The sequence below is a fragment of the Oncorhynchus gorbuscha genome, linkage group LG07, assembly GCF_021184085.1.
Source record: "Oncorhynchus gorbuscha isolate QuinsamMale2020 ecotype Even-year linkage group LG07, OgorEven_v1.0, whole genome shotgun sequence".
NCBI lineage: Eukaryota > Metazoa > Chordata > Actinopteri > Salmoniformes > Salmonidae > Oncorhynchus > Oncorhynchus gorbuscha.
In genome coordinates, this window is record NC_060179.1 from 645,001 (window position 1) to 659,676 (window position 14,676).

At 40.1% G+C, this 14,676-nt stretch overlaps 1 protein-coding gene across 1 annotated transcript in view; it reads right to left on the reverse strand.

The window, feature by feature from the left end:
* vipr1b (vasoactive intestinal peptide receptor 1b) overlaps window positions 1-14,676 on the reverse strand; it is a 180,860-nt gene that overhangs the window by 144,155 nt on the left and 22,029 nt on the right. Inside the window, exon 2 of the mRNA XM_046354956.1 lies at window positions 9,359-9,449. Coding sequence (XP_046210912.1) covers window positions 9,359-9,449 — 91 coding nt within the window. The remainder of the gene's footprint in view (window positions 1-9,358; window positions 9,450-14,676) is intronic.

Below are 14,676 nucleotides of genomic sequence, written 5' to 3' on the forward strand. Positions count from 1 at the left end.
AGATAGAGATATAACAAGATACCACAGAGCTATAGAGAGATACCCTAGAGATATAGACAGAGAGATACCATAGAGATAGAGATTTAGAGAGATACCATAGAGATAGAGATATAGAGAGAAACCATAGATATATAGTGACATACCATAGATATATAGTGACATACCATAGATATAGAGGGAAACCATAGAGACATAGAGAGATACCATAGAGATAGAGATATAGAGAGATACCATAGAGATAGAGATATAGAGAGAAATCATAGAGATAGAGAGATACCATAGAGATAGAGATATAGAGAGATACAATAGAGATAGAGATATAGAGAGATACCATAGAGATAGAGATATAGAGAGATACCATAGAGATAGAGCAATACCATTGAGATAGAGATATAGAGAGATACCATAGAGATAGAGAGATACCATAGAGATAGAGATATAGCAAGATACCACAGAGCTATAGAGAGATACCCTAGAGATATAGACAGAGAGATAACATAGAGATGGAGATGTAGAAAAATACCATAGAGATAGAGATATAGAGAGAAACCATAGATATATAGTGACATATCATAGATATATAGTGACATACCATAGATATATAGTGACATACCATAGAGATATAGAGGGAAACCATAGAGACATAGAGAGATACCAGAGATATAGAGAGATACCATAGAGATAGAGATATAGAGAGAAACCATAGAGATAGAGAGATACCATAGAGATAGAGATATAGAGAGATACAATAGAGATAGAGATATAGAGAGATACCATAGAGATATAGAGCAATACCATTGAGATAGAGATATAGAGAGATACCAGAGATAGAGATATGGGGAGATACCATAGAGATATAGATATAGAGAGATACCACAGAGATATAGAGAGATACCATGGAGATAAAGATATAGAGAGATACCATAGAGATAGAGATATAGCAAGATACAACAGAGATATAGAGAGATATCATAGATATAGAGATATAGAGAGAAATCACAGAGATAGAGAGATACCATAGAGATAGAGATATAGCAAGATACCACAGAGCTATAGAGAGATACCCTAGAGATATAGACAGAGAGATAACATAGAGATGGAGATGTAGAAAAATACCATAGAGATTGAGTTATGGAGAGATACCATAGAGATGGAGAAATACATAGATTCCATAGATACCATTATCTCTTCATTCATTTTCCAAGATGGCGTATTTTTGCTCGTCTTGTCCTATGTGTATATTTATTCATATATTTTTATATATTTTTTATATTTTTCCTAAACCTCAACTTCAACATACTCTCCTGCAACCCGCCTCACCCAATGTGGTATGGATCTGTTATTTTCTGAAGTATTTTTACGGAATCCCCCAACAGAAGCTAGCCAGCTACGTAGCTACCAGCTATCAGTCAGCTAACCACTGACCACTGCTAGCGGTCATCAGCTAACCTTCAGCTCGGAAAGCTCTCACCAGTTCGTACAAAGCGTTTCAAACCAGAGCATACCGGACCTATTTTTCTCTCCATATCCCTGGATTCCCACCGCAAACTCTGAACCTTTTCATATGATTCATCGCAGCTTGACTACTCGTGGCTAACATTTCCATCCCGGAGCAGGCACCAACTAGCCTGGAGCTAGCCCATGCTAGACCCATCTCCCGGCTAGGGCTCCTGTGCTACTCCTGAAGCCCACTCCTCGGCTACAATATCCGGACACCTTCTACTGCAGGTACGGGGCACGGAACCCCGCCGATCCTTCACGACTGGAATACCGACATAATCTGCTCGAGGATCCCAACAGGCCCCTCAGGCGTGACGTCTGTTGAAGGCCCATTCTGCTAACCGCAGCCTGCGGGTATATATAGCATGTAGCATATTGGACTGTTAGCTGATCCACCGGACAGTTTCTTGGACCACTATACCCATTTTGCCAATTGGACTTGGACCCATCTGCTACTTAGAACCCTACTAATTCCACGACTGGTCTATCGACATCACCGCACGAGGAGGCAAAAACAGACTTTCCCCCATCGCAACGTCCCTCTAAGGCCCTTATGCTAGATAGCTAGCCCTGGCCTGCTAACTGCTAGCTTGCTAGCCCCTTCCTGCTAACTGCCTGAATCGCCGTGTCCCTAGCCAGCTCAACCACTCACTGAACCCATACGATCACTTGGCTACGATTGCCTCTCACCTAATATCAATATGACTTGTCCATTACTGTCCTGGTTAGTGATTACTGTTTAATTTCACTGTAGAGCCTCTAGACCTGCTTAACATGCCTTAACCAACCATGTTCCTCCACCTCCCACATATGCGATGACATCACCTGGTTTATATCTCTCTCATCATTACTCAACGCCTAGGTTTACCTCCAATGTACTCACATCCTACCTTACCTTTGTCTGTACATTCCGCCTTGAATCTATGCATTCGTGCCCAGAAACCTGCTCCTTTTACTCTCTGTTCCGAACGTGCTAGACGGCCAGTTCTTATAGCCTGTAGCCGTACCCTTATCCTACTTCTCCGCTGTTCCTTTGGTGATGTTGAGGTTAATCCAGGTCCTGCAATACCTAGCTCCACTCCTACTCCACAGGTGCTCTCATTTGATGACTTCTGTAATCGTAAAAGCCTTGGTTTCATGCATGTTAACATTAGAAGCCTCCTCCTTAAGTTTGCTTTATTCACTGCTTTAGTACATTCTGCCAACCCAGATGTCTTAGCCGTGCCTGAATCCTGGCTTAGGAAGACCACCAAAAACACTGAAATTTTCATCCCTAAATATAACATTTTCCGCCAAGATAGAATTCCCAAAAGGGGCGGTGTTGCAATCTACTGCAGAGATAGGCTGCAGAGTTCTGTCTTACTATCCAGGTCTGTACAAAAACAATTCGAGCTACTACTCCTACAAATTCATCTTTTCAGAAACAAGTCTCCCTCTGCCTCACCCTCTCCCTCACCCTCTGCCCCCAGCTGTGCCCTGGACACCATATGTGAATTAATTGCCCCCCATCGATCTTCTGAGCTCGTGCTGCTAGTTGACCTAAACTGGGAAATGCTTAAGCCCCGGCCATCCTATAATCTAAGATTGATGCCCTCAATCTAACACAAATTCTCAATGAACCTACCAGGTCATCCTGTCAGTAGAGGATGCCTGGTTATTCTTTAAAAGTGCTTACTCACAATCTTAAATAAGCATGCTCACTTCAAAAAATGTATAACCAGGAATAGATATAGCCCTTGGTTGACTCCAGACCTGTCTGCCAGACCAGCACAAAAACATCCTGTGGCCTTATGCATTAGCATCGAATAGCCCCCGTGATTTGCAACTTTTCAGGGAAGTTAGGAACCAATATACACAGACAGTCAGGAAAGCTAAGGCTAGCTTTTTCAAACAGAGATTTGCATCCTATAGCACAAACTCAAAAAAGTTCTGGGACACTGTAAAGTCCATGGAGAATAAGAACACCTCCTCCCAGCTGCCCACTGCACTGAGGCTAGGAAACACTGTTACTACCGATAAATCCACAATAATGGTCAACTGCCCTGCGCTCCCCACAGCAACTCGCTCAAACCTCCCCCACTTCTCCTTCACCCAAATCCAGATAGCTGATGTTCTGAAAGAGCTGCAAAATCTGGACCCCTACAAATCAGCAGGGCTAGACAATCTGGACCCTCTCTCTAAAATTATCTGCCAACATTTTTGCAACCCCTATTTACTAGCCTGTTCAACCTCTCTTTCGTATCGTCTGAGATTCCCATAGATTGGAAAGTTTCCGCAGTCATCCCCCTCTTCAAAACGGGGAGACACTCTAGACCCAAACTGCTACAGACCTATATCTATCCTACCCTGCCTTTCTAAGGTCTTTGAAAGCCAAGCTAACAAACAGATTACCGACCATTTCGAATCTCACCGTACCTTCTCCCCTATCCAATCTGGTTTCAGAGCTGGTCATGGGTGAACCTCAGACACGCTCAAGCTCTTAAACGATATCATAACTGCCATCGACAAGAGACATTAATGTGCAGCCGTATTCATCAACCTGGCGAAGGCTTTCGACTCTGTCAATCACAACATTCTTATAGGCAGACTCAACAGCCTTGGTTTCTCAAATATTGCCTCGCTTGGTTCACCAACTACTTATCCGATAGAGTTCAGTATGTCAAATCGGAGGGCCTGTTGTCCAAACCTATGGCAGTCTCTATGGGGGTGCCACAGGGTTCAATTCTCGGGCCGACTCTCTTCTCTGTATACATCAATGATGTCTCTCTCGCTGCTGGTGATTCTCTGATCCACCTCTACGCAGACGACACTATTCTGTATACCTCTGGCCCCTCCTTGGACACTGTGTTAACTAACCTCCAGATGAGCTTCAATGCCATACAACTCTCCTTTCCTGGCCTTCAACTGCTCTTAAATGCAAGTAAAACTACATGTATGCTCTGCAATCGATCGCTGCCCGCCCGTCCAGCATCACTACTCTGGACGGTTATGTGGACAATGAAAAATACCTAGGTGTCTGGATAGACTGTAAACTCTCCTTCCAGACTCACATTAAATCTCCAAACCAAAACTAAATCCAGAATCGGCTTCCTATTTCGCAACAAAGCATCCTTCACTCATGCTGCCAAACATATCTTCGTAAAACTGACCATCCTACTGATCCTCGACTTTGGCGATGTCATTTAAAAAATAGCCTCCAACACTCTACTCAGCAAACTGGATGTAGTCTATCACAGTGCCATCTATTTTGTCACCAAAGCCCCATACAGTACCAACCACTGTGACCTGTATGCTCTCGTTGGCTGGCCCTCGCTTCATACTCGTCGCCAAACCCACTGGCTCCAGGTCATCTATAAGTCTCTGCTAGGTAAAGCCCCGCCTTATCTCAGCTCACTGGTCACCATAGCAGCACCAACCCGTCGCACGCTCTCCAGCAGGTATATCTCACTGGTCACCCCCAAAGCCAATTCTTCCTTAGGCCGCCTCATCTTCCAGTTCTCTGCTGGCAATGACTGGAACGAACTGCAAAAATCTCTGAAGCTGGAGACTCTTACCTCCCTCACTAGCTTTAAGCACCAGCTGTCAGAGCAGCTCACAGATCACTGCAGCTGTACATAGGTCATCTGTAAGTAGCCCATCCAATCTACCACATCCCCATACTGTATTTATTTATTTTGCTCCTTTGCACCCCAGTATCTCTACTTGCACATTCATCTTCTGCACATCCGACCATTCCAGTGTTTAATTGCTATATTGTAATTACTTCACCACCATATTTATTGCCTTACTTCTCTTATCCTACCTCATTTGCACATGCTGTATATAGATTTCTCTACTGTATTATTGATTGTATGTTTGTTTACTCCATGTGTAAATCTGTGTTTTTGTATGTGTCGAACTACTTTGCTTTATCTTGGCCAGGTCGCAGTTGTAAATGAGAACGTGTTCTCAACTAGCCTACCTGGTTAAATAAAGGTGTTCTCAACTAGCCTACCTGGTTAAATACAGGTGTTCTCAACTAGCCTACCTGGTTAAATAAAGGTGTTCTCAAATAGCCTACCTGGTTAAATAAAGGTGTTTTCAAATAGCCTACCTGGTTAAATAAAGGTGTTCTCAACTAGCCTACCTGGTTAAATAAAGGTGTTCTCAACTAGCCTACCTGGTTAAATAAAGGTGTTCTCAACAAGCCTACCTGGATAAATAAAGGTGTTCTCAAGAAGCCTACCTGGTTAAATAAAGGTGTTCTCAACAAGCCTACCTGGTTAAATAACGGTGTTCTCAACTAGCCTACCTGGTTAAATAAAGGTGTTCTCAACTAGCCTACCTGGTTAAATAAATGTGTTCTCAACTAGCCTACCTGGTTAAATACAGGTGTTCTCAACTAGCCTACCTGGTTAAATAAAGGTGTTCTCAACTAGCCTACCTGGTTAAATAAAGGTGTTCTCAACTAGCCTACCTGGTTAAATAAAGGTGTTCTCAACTAGCCTACCTGGTTAAATAAAGGTGTTCTCAACAAGCCTACCTGGATAAATAAAGGTGTTCTCAACAAGCCTACCTGGTTAAATAAAGGTGTTCTCAACAAGCCTACCTGGTTAAATAACGGTGTTCTCAACTAGTCTACCTAGTTAAATAAAGGTGTTCTCAACTAGCCTACCTGGTTAAATAAAGGTGTTCTCAACTAGCCTACCTGGTTAAATAAATGTGTTCTCAACTAGCCTACCTGGTTAAATAAAGGTGTTCTCAACTAGCCTACCTGGTTAAATAAATGTGTTCTCAACTAGCCTACCTGGTTAAATAAATGGTGTTCTCAACTAGCCTACCTGGTTAAATAAATGGTGTTCTCAACTAGCCTACCTGGTTAAATAAAGGTGTTCTCAACTAGCCTACCTGGTTAAATAAAGGTGTTCTCAACTAGCCTACCTGGTTAAATAAATGTGTTCTCAACTAGCCTACCTGGTTAAATAAAGGTGTTCTCAACTAGCCTACCTGGTTAAATAAATGGTGTTCTCAACTAGCCTACCTGGTTAAATAAAGGTGTTCTCAACTAGCCTACCTGGTTAAATAAATGTGTTCTCAACTAGCCTACCTGGTTAAATAAATGGTGTTCTCAACTAGCCTACCTGGTTAAATAAAGGTGTTCTCAACTAGCCTACCTGGTTAAATAAAGGTGTTCTCAACTAGCCTACCTGGTTAAATAAATGTGTTCTCAACTAGCCTACCTGGTTAAATAAAGGTGTTCTCAACTAGCCTACCTGGTTAAATAAAGGTGTTCTCAACTGGCCAACTGGTTAAATAAAGGTGTTCTCAACAAGCCTACCTGGTTAAATAAAGGTGTTCTCAACTAGCCTACCTGGTTAAATAAAGGTGTTCTCAACTAGCCTACCTGGTTAAATAAAGGTGTTCTCAACTAGCCTACCTGGTTAAATAAAGGTGTTCTCAACTAGCCTACCTGGTTAAATAAAGGTGTTCTCAACTAGCCTACCTGGTTAAATAAAGGTGTTCTCAACTAGCCTACCTGGTTAAATAAAGGTGTTCTCAACTAGCCTACCTGGTTAAATAAAGGTGAAATAAAAAATACAAAAAGAAAGATGTAGAGATACAGATAAATACAATAGATAGATAGATAGATTTGATTGAGATATAGAGAGAAACCATAGAGATATATAGAAATAGAGAGATACTATAGAGATATACAGAGATACCATAGAGATATATAGAAATAGAGAGATAGTATAGATATATACAGAGATACCATAGAGATATATAGAAATAGAGAGATACTATATATATATGGAGAGATATGATATGTGAGATGTGGGAAAAGCAACAGAACAACACATTGTCTACACCAGTGGGATTCAACTCTGAAAAGAGGGAATATAAACCAGGGGAAAAGAGGGAATATAAACCAGGATATAAAACAGGATATGAACCAGGGGAAAGAGGGAATATAAACCAGGGGAAAAGAGGGAATATAAACCAGGATATAAACCAGGGGAAAAGAGGGAATATAAACCAGGATATAAACCAGGATATGAACCAGGGGAAAGAGGGAATATAAACCAGGGGAAAAGAGGGAATATAAACCAGGATATAAACCAGGGGAAAAGAGGGAATATAAACCAGGATATGAACCAGGGGAAAGAGGGAATATAAACCAGGATATAAACCAGGGAAAAGAGGGAATATAAACCAGGATATAAACCAGGATATGAACTAGGGGAAAGAGGGAATATAAACCAGGATATAAACCAGGGGAAAAGAGGGAATATAAACCAGGATATAAACCAGGGGAAAAGAGGGAATATAAACCAGGGAAAAGAGGGAATATAAACCAGGGGAAAGAGGGAATATAAACCAGGGGAAAGAGGGAATATAAACCAGGATATAAACCAGTGGAAAAGAGGGAATATAAACCAGGATATAAACCAGGGAAAAGAGCGAATATAAACCAGGATATAAACCAGGGGAAGAGGGAATATAAACCAGGATATAAACCAGGGGAAAGAGGGAATATAAACCAGGATATAACCAGGGGAAAGAGGGAATATAAACCAGGATATAAACCAGGATATAAATCAGGGGAAAGAGGGAATATAAACCAGGATATAAACCATGGAAAAGAGGGAATATAAACCAGGATATAAACCCGGGAAAAGAGGGAATATAAACCAGGATATAAACCAGGGAAAGAGGGAATATAAACCAGGGGAAAAGAGGGAATATAAACCAGGATATAAACTAGGGTAAAGAGGGAATATAAACCAGGATATGAACCAGGGGAAAGAGGGAATATAAACCAGGATATAAACCAGGGGAAAGAGGGAATATAAACCAGGGGAAAGAGGGAATATAAACCAGGGGAGAGAGGGAATATAAACCAGGATATAAACCAGGGGAAAAGAGGGAATATAAACCAGGGGAAAAGAGGGAATATAAACCAGGATATAAACCAGGATATAAACCAGGATATAAACCAGGGAAAGAGGGAATATAAACCAGGATATAAACCAGGGGAAAAGAGGGAATATAAACCAGGATATAAACCAGGATATGAACTAGGCAAAAGAGGGAATATAAACCAGGATATAAACCAGGGGAAAAGAGGGAATATAAACCAGGATATAAACCAGGATATGAACCAGGGGAAAGAGGGAATATAAACCAGGATATAAACAAGGGAAAAGAGGGAATATAAACCAGGATATGAACCAGGGGAAAAGAGGGAATATAAACCAGAGGACAAAATGTACTACACTCCCTGTACCCAATAAAAACTCTACCCATAGCAACAACAAAAAAGTTTAACAACCCTCCACGATTTTGCAGCACACCTCCCCCCTTGTAAATTGTAATCTGTCCTTTACTTTTACAGATTCCTCTGACTTCAAAAAACTGCGTCTCTCTCTGTCGTCTCTGTAACGTTAGCTGATTCGTCTGCCTTTAATATAGAGTTAACCAGGACTCCCTGTTGCACACTCCAGTGACCCAGCAGACAGAAGATCTGTTTTCCATAAGACACTACAACACCAAACTAAAATGGACAGAGAATATAAAATCTACTTTATATTCATGTAAAAAAAATAGCATAGCAAAGTTTACAGTACCACTCTGCACGATATTATTCTGTTTCGTATCCAATACACATATAACAAAAATCTGAATGAGTATTTCAGTCTAGTGCGATGGAGGGGGTGTGTGATTGAGGGTGTGTGTGATGAGGGGTGTTCACTATGGATGCTGGCCATAACTTTCGCTCTCCTTTATATAATCCTGCTGTTTCCAATTTTCTGTAAATTGCTGCCTGGGAGCCTTCAACACCGTAGGGAAGGAAAGTAATGTATTGTAGGTGAATGACCTGCCGTGACGTTCCCAGAGGTTTTGTTGTCACAGTGCTCTCTCTCCAGCTCGATCTCACTCACCACGTCACACATCTGGCCACACCACACCTGCAGAGAACACACAACAGAAGTAATTTAGCAGAGCATCAACACACTCCTCACCGTGTCAGTGACTTCTTGACGCTACCCATCCCTTAAGCGGGATAATTGTCATCAGCAACCGCTGAATAGCATAGCGCGCCTCAGTCAAATAATATTACTAAAAATATTCATATTCATGAAATCACAAGTGCAATATTGCAAAACACAGCTTAGCCTTTTGTTAATCCACCTGTCGTCTCAGATTTTGAAATTATGCTGTACAGCGAAAGCAATCCAAGCGCTTGTGTAAATTTATCGATCGCATGACACTAAAACAATAAGTACACTTAGCATCAGGTAGCTTGGTCACAAATCAGAAAAGCAATCAGATGAATTGGTTACCTTTGATGATCTTCGGATGTTTTCACTCACGAGACTCCCAGTTACACAACAAATGTTCCTTTTGTTCCATTAAGATTATTTTTATATCCAAAATACCTCCGTTTGTTTGACGCATTATGTTCAGAAAACCACAGGAAAGAGCGGTCACGACAACGCAGACAAATTCCAAATAATATCCGTAATGTCCACAGAAACATGTCAAAGGTCTTCTATAATCAATCCTCAGGTTGTTTTTCAAATATATAATCGATAATATATCAACCGCAAATGTCTTTCACGGTAGGAGAGGGAAAAGTAATACCTATCCAAACTCTGTTGCGTGACAACTTGACACGATGTTATCGTTCTGGCTCATTTTTCAAAATAAAAGCCTGAAACTATGTCTGAAGACTGTTGACACCTTGAGGAAGCGATATGAAAATGAATCTGGTTGACATCCCTTTAAATGGAGCAATGGGAGGCTATGGAACATGGAGTTTTCAAAATAGAAGCCACTTCCTGGTTTGATTTTTCTCAGGGTTTCACCTGCAATATCGGTTCTGTTATACTCACAGACAATATTTTGACAGTTTTGGAAACTTTAGAGTGTTTTCTATCCCAATCTGACAATTATATGCATATTTTAGCATCAGGACCTGAGAAATAGGCTGTTTACTTTGGGAACGTTATTTTTCCAAACATAAAAATAGTGCCCCCTAGATTCAAGAGGTTATTGCATCTGTCAAGGTCTACTCTGGGTTGCTGTCAGCGATACCATAATCAAATATATAGTAAATCCAATTCAGGAGGACTTCTAGTCCCCTATAGGGCAAGTGGCGTCACTATAGTACCTGGTTCGAATCCAGGCTGTATCACATCTGGCCGTGATCGTGAGTTGCATAGGGCGCCGCACAATTGGCCTAACGTCGTCCGGGTTTGGCCAGAGTAGGCCGTCATTGTAAATAACCCTAACTGACTTGCCTAGTAAAATAAAATAAACAAATATTGCTGTATCTGGCATCTCTGTCCCTAGCCCATAACAACCCATCTCTGTCCTCAGCCCATACCAACCCATCTCTGTCCTCAGCCCATAACAACCCATCTCTGTCCTCAGCCCATAACAACCCATCTCTGTCCTCAGCCCATAACAACCCATCTCTGTCCTCAGCCCATAACAACCCATCTCTGTCCTCAGCCCATAACAACCCATCTCTGTCCTCAGCCCATAACAACCCATCTCTGTCCTCAGCCCATAACAACCCATCTCTGTCCTCAGCCCATAACAACCCATCTCTGTCCTCAGCCCATAACAACCCATCTCTGTCCTCAGCCCATAACAACCCATCTCTGTCCTTAGCCCATAACAACCCATCTCTCGGGCTGCATAGGGATGATATCATGGTAGTGGATCAGGACATGAAGAGAGAGAAGTGCAGCAGGATTGTACATCTATGTCAACGAACACTGACAAACACAAGATGACAATCGCCGGCGGAGAGGGGAGGAGGGCCGGCGGGTCGATGATGAAGATGTGTAAGACGGCCAAGCACCTGCAGAAGGTCAGTGGAGGCCTTGGCTTGTATTACACCCCCCTCTCCCTCAGTTCTGCATCTCCGCTGACCTTCTCCAGGTGCTGGGATCCCAGATATGGGATGACTAAGAAAAATAGTCAAAGAGAAAAAAGAAAGAAAGAAGAAGAGAGAGAAAAGGAAAAGACAGAGGGAGCAAGTACACAAGACAAGCCAAGACATTGGTCTCCTCCCTGGTGCTGTCAAGCTGAGCAATTAAGGCAGAGGAGGAGAGGAGAGAAACAGAGGACAGTAGAATCATTACAGCAGTATTACATCAGTACTACAGCAGTATTACAGCACTAGTACTGAGTAGTATTACATCAGTATTACATCACTAGTACTGAGTAGTATTACATCAGTACTACAGCAGTATTACAGCACTAGTACTGAGTAGTATTACATAACTAGTACTGAGTAGTATTACATCAGTATTACAGCACTAGTACTGAGTAGTATTACATCAGTATTACATCACTAGTACTGAGTAGTATTACATCAGTATTACAGCAGTATTACAGCACTAGTACTGAGTAGTATTACATCAGTATTACATCACTAGTACTAAGTAGTATTACATCAGTATAACATCAGTATTACAGCACTAGTACTGAGTAGTATTACATCAGTATTACATCACTAGTACTGAGTAGTATTACAGCAGTATTGCAACAGTATTACATCACTAGTACTGAGTAGTATTACATCAGTATTACATCACTAGCACTGAGTAGTATTACATTACTATTACTAAGTAGTATTACAGCACTAGTACTGAGTAGTATTACAGCAGTATTACATCACTAGTACTGAGTAGTATTACATTACTATTACTAAGTAGTATTACAGCACTAGTACTGAGTAGTATTACAGCAGTATTACATCAGTATTACAGCACTAGTACTGAGTAGAATTACATCAGTATTACATTACTATTACTAAGTAGTATTACATCCGTAGAACATCACTAGTACTGAGTAGTATTACATCAGTATTACATCACTAGTACTGAGTAGTATTACATCAGAATTGCATCACTATCACTAAGTAGTATTACATCAGTATTACAGCAGTATTGCAGCACTAGTACTAAGTAGTATTACATAAGTATTACATAACTAGTACTGGGTAGTATTACATCAGTATTACAGCACTAGTACTGAGTAGTATTACAACAGTATTACAGCACTAGTACTGAGTAGTATTACATCTGTATTACAGCAGTATTACAGCACTATTACTAAGTAGTATTACATCAGTATTACATCAGTATTACAGCACTAGTACTAAGTAGTATTACATCAGTATTACATCACTAGTACTGAGTAGTATTACATCAGTATTACAGCACAAGTATTGAGTAGAATTACAGTATTACTATAGCAGTATTACAGCACTAGTACCGAGTAGTATCACAGCAGTATTACAGTAGTATTACAGCAGTATTACAGCACTAGTAGTGAGAACCATTACAATAGTATTACATCACCAGTACTGGGTAGTATTACAGCAGTATTACATCACTAGTACTGAGTAGTATTACATCAGTATTACAGCACAAGTATTGAGTAGAATGACAGTATTACTACAGCAGTATTACAGCACTAGTACCGAGTAGTATCAGAGCAGTATTAAGTAGTATTACAGCAGTATTACAGCATTATTACAGCACTAGAAGTGAGAACCATTACAATAGTATTACATCACCAGTACTGGGTAATATTACAGCAGTATTACAGTACTAGTACGGCATAGCATTACAGCAGTATTACTGCAGTATTACATCACTAGTACTGAGTAGTATTACAGCAGTTATACATCAGTATTACATCACTAGTACTGAGTAGTATTACAGCAGTATTACATCACTAGTACTGAGTAGTATTACAGCAGTATTACAGCACAAGTATTGAGTAGAATTACAGTATTACTATAGCAGTATTACATCACTAGTACTGAGTAGTATCACAGCAGTATTACAGTAGTATTACAGCAGTATTACATCAGTATTACAGAACTAGTACTGAGAACCATTACAATAATATTACATCACCAGTACTGGGTAGTATTACAGTAGTATTACAGTAGTATTACAGCAGTATTACAGCAGTATTACATCACTAGTACTGAGTAGTATTACAGCAGTATTACATCACTAGTACTGAGTAGAATTACAGCAGTATTACATCACTAGTACTGAGTAGTATTACAGCAGTATGACATCACAAGTACTGAGTAGTATTATATCAGTATTACATCACTAGTACTGAGTAGTATTATATCAGTATTACATCACTAGTACTGAGTAGTATTATATCAGTATTACATCACTAGTACTGAGTAGTATTACATCAGTATTACATCACTAGTACTGAGTAGTATTACATCAGTATTATATCACTAGTACTGAGTAGTATTACAGCAGTATTACAGCACAAGTACTGAGTAGTATTACAGCAGTATTACATCACTAGTACTGAGTAGTATTATATCAGTATTACATCACTAGTACTGAGTAGTATTACAGCAGTATTACATCACAAGTACTGAGTAGTATTATATCAGTATTACATCACTAGTACTGAGTAGTATTACATCAGTATTACATCACTAGTACTGAGTAGCATTACAGCAGTACTACAGCAGTATTTAAGCACTAGTACTGAGTAGCATTATATCAGTATTACATCACTAGTACTGAGTAGTATTACAGTAGTATTACATCACTAATACCGAGTAGTATTACAGTAGTTTTACAGCACTAGTACTGAGTTGTATTACAGTAGTATTACAATAGTATTACAGTAGTATTACAGCAGTATTACAGTATTCCAACAGTATTCCAACAGTATTACAATAGTATTACAATAGTATTACAATAGTATTACAGCAGTATTACAGCAGTATTACAGTATTCCAACAGTATTACAGTAGTATTACAGCACTAGTACCGAGTAGTATTACAGCAGTATTACAACGGTATTACAGCACTAGTACTGAGTAGTATTACAGCACTAGTACTGAGTAGTATTACAGCAGTATTACAACAGTATTACAGCACTAGTACTGAGTAGTATTACAGCAGTATTACATAACTAGTACTGAGTAGCATTACAGCAGTATTACATCACTAGTACTGAGTAGTATTACAGCAGTATTACATCACTAGTACTAGCATTACAGCAGTACTACAGCAGTATTACATCACTAGTACTGAGTAGTATTACAGCAGTATTACATCACTAGTACTGAGTAGTATTACAGCAATAGTACTGAGTAGTATCACAGCAGTATTACAGTAGTAT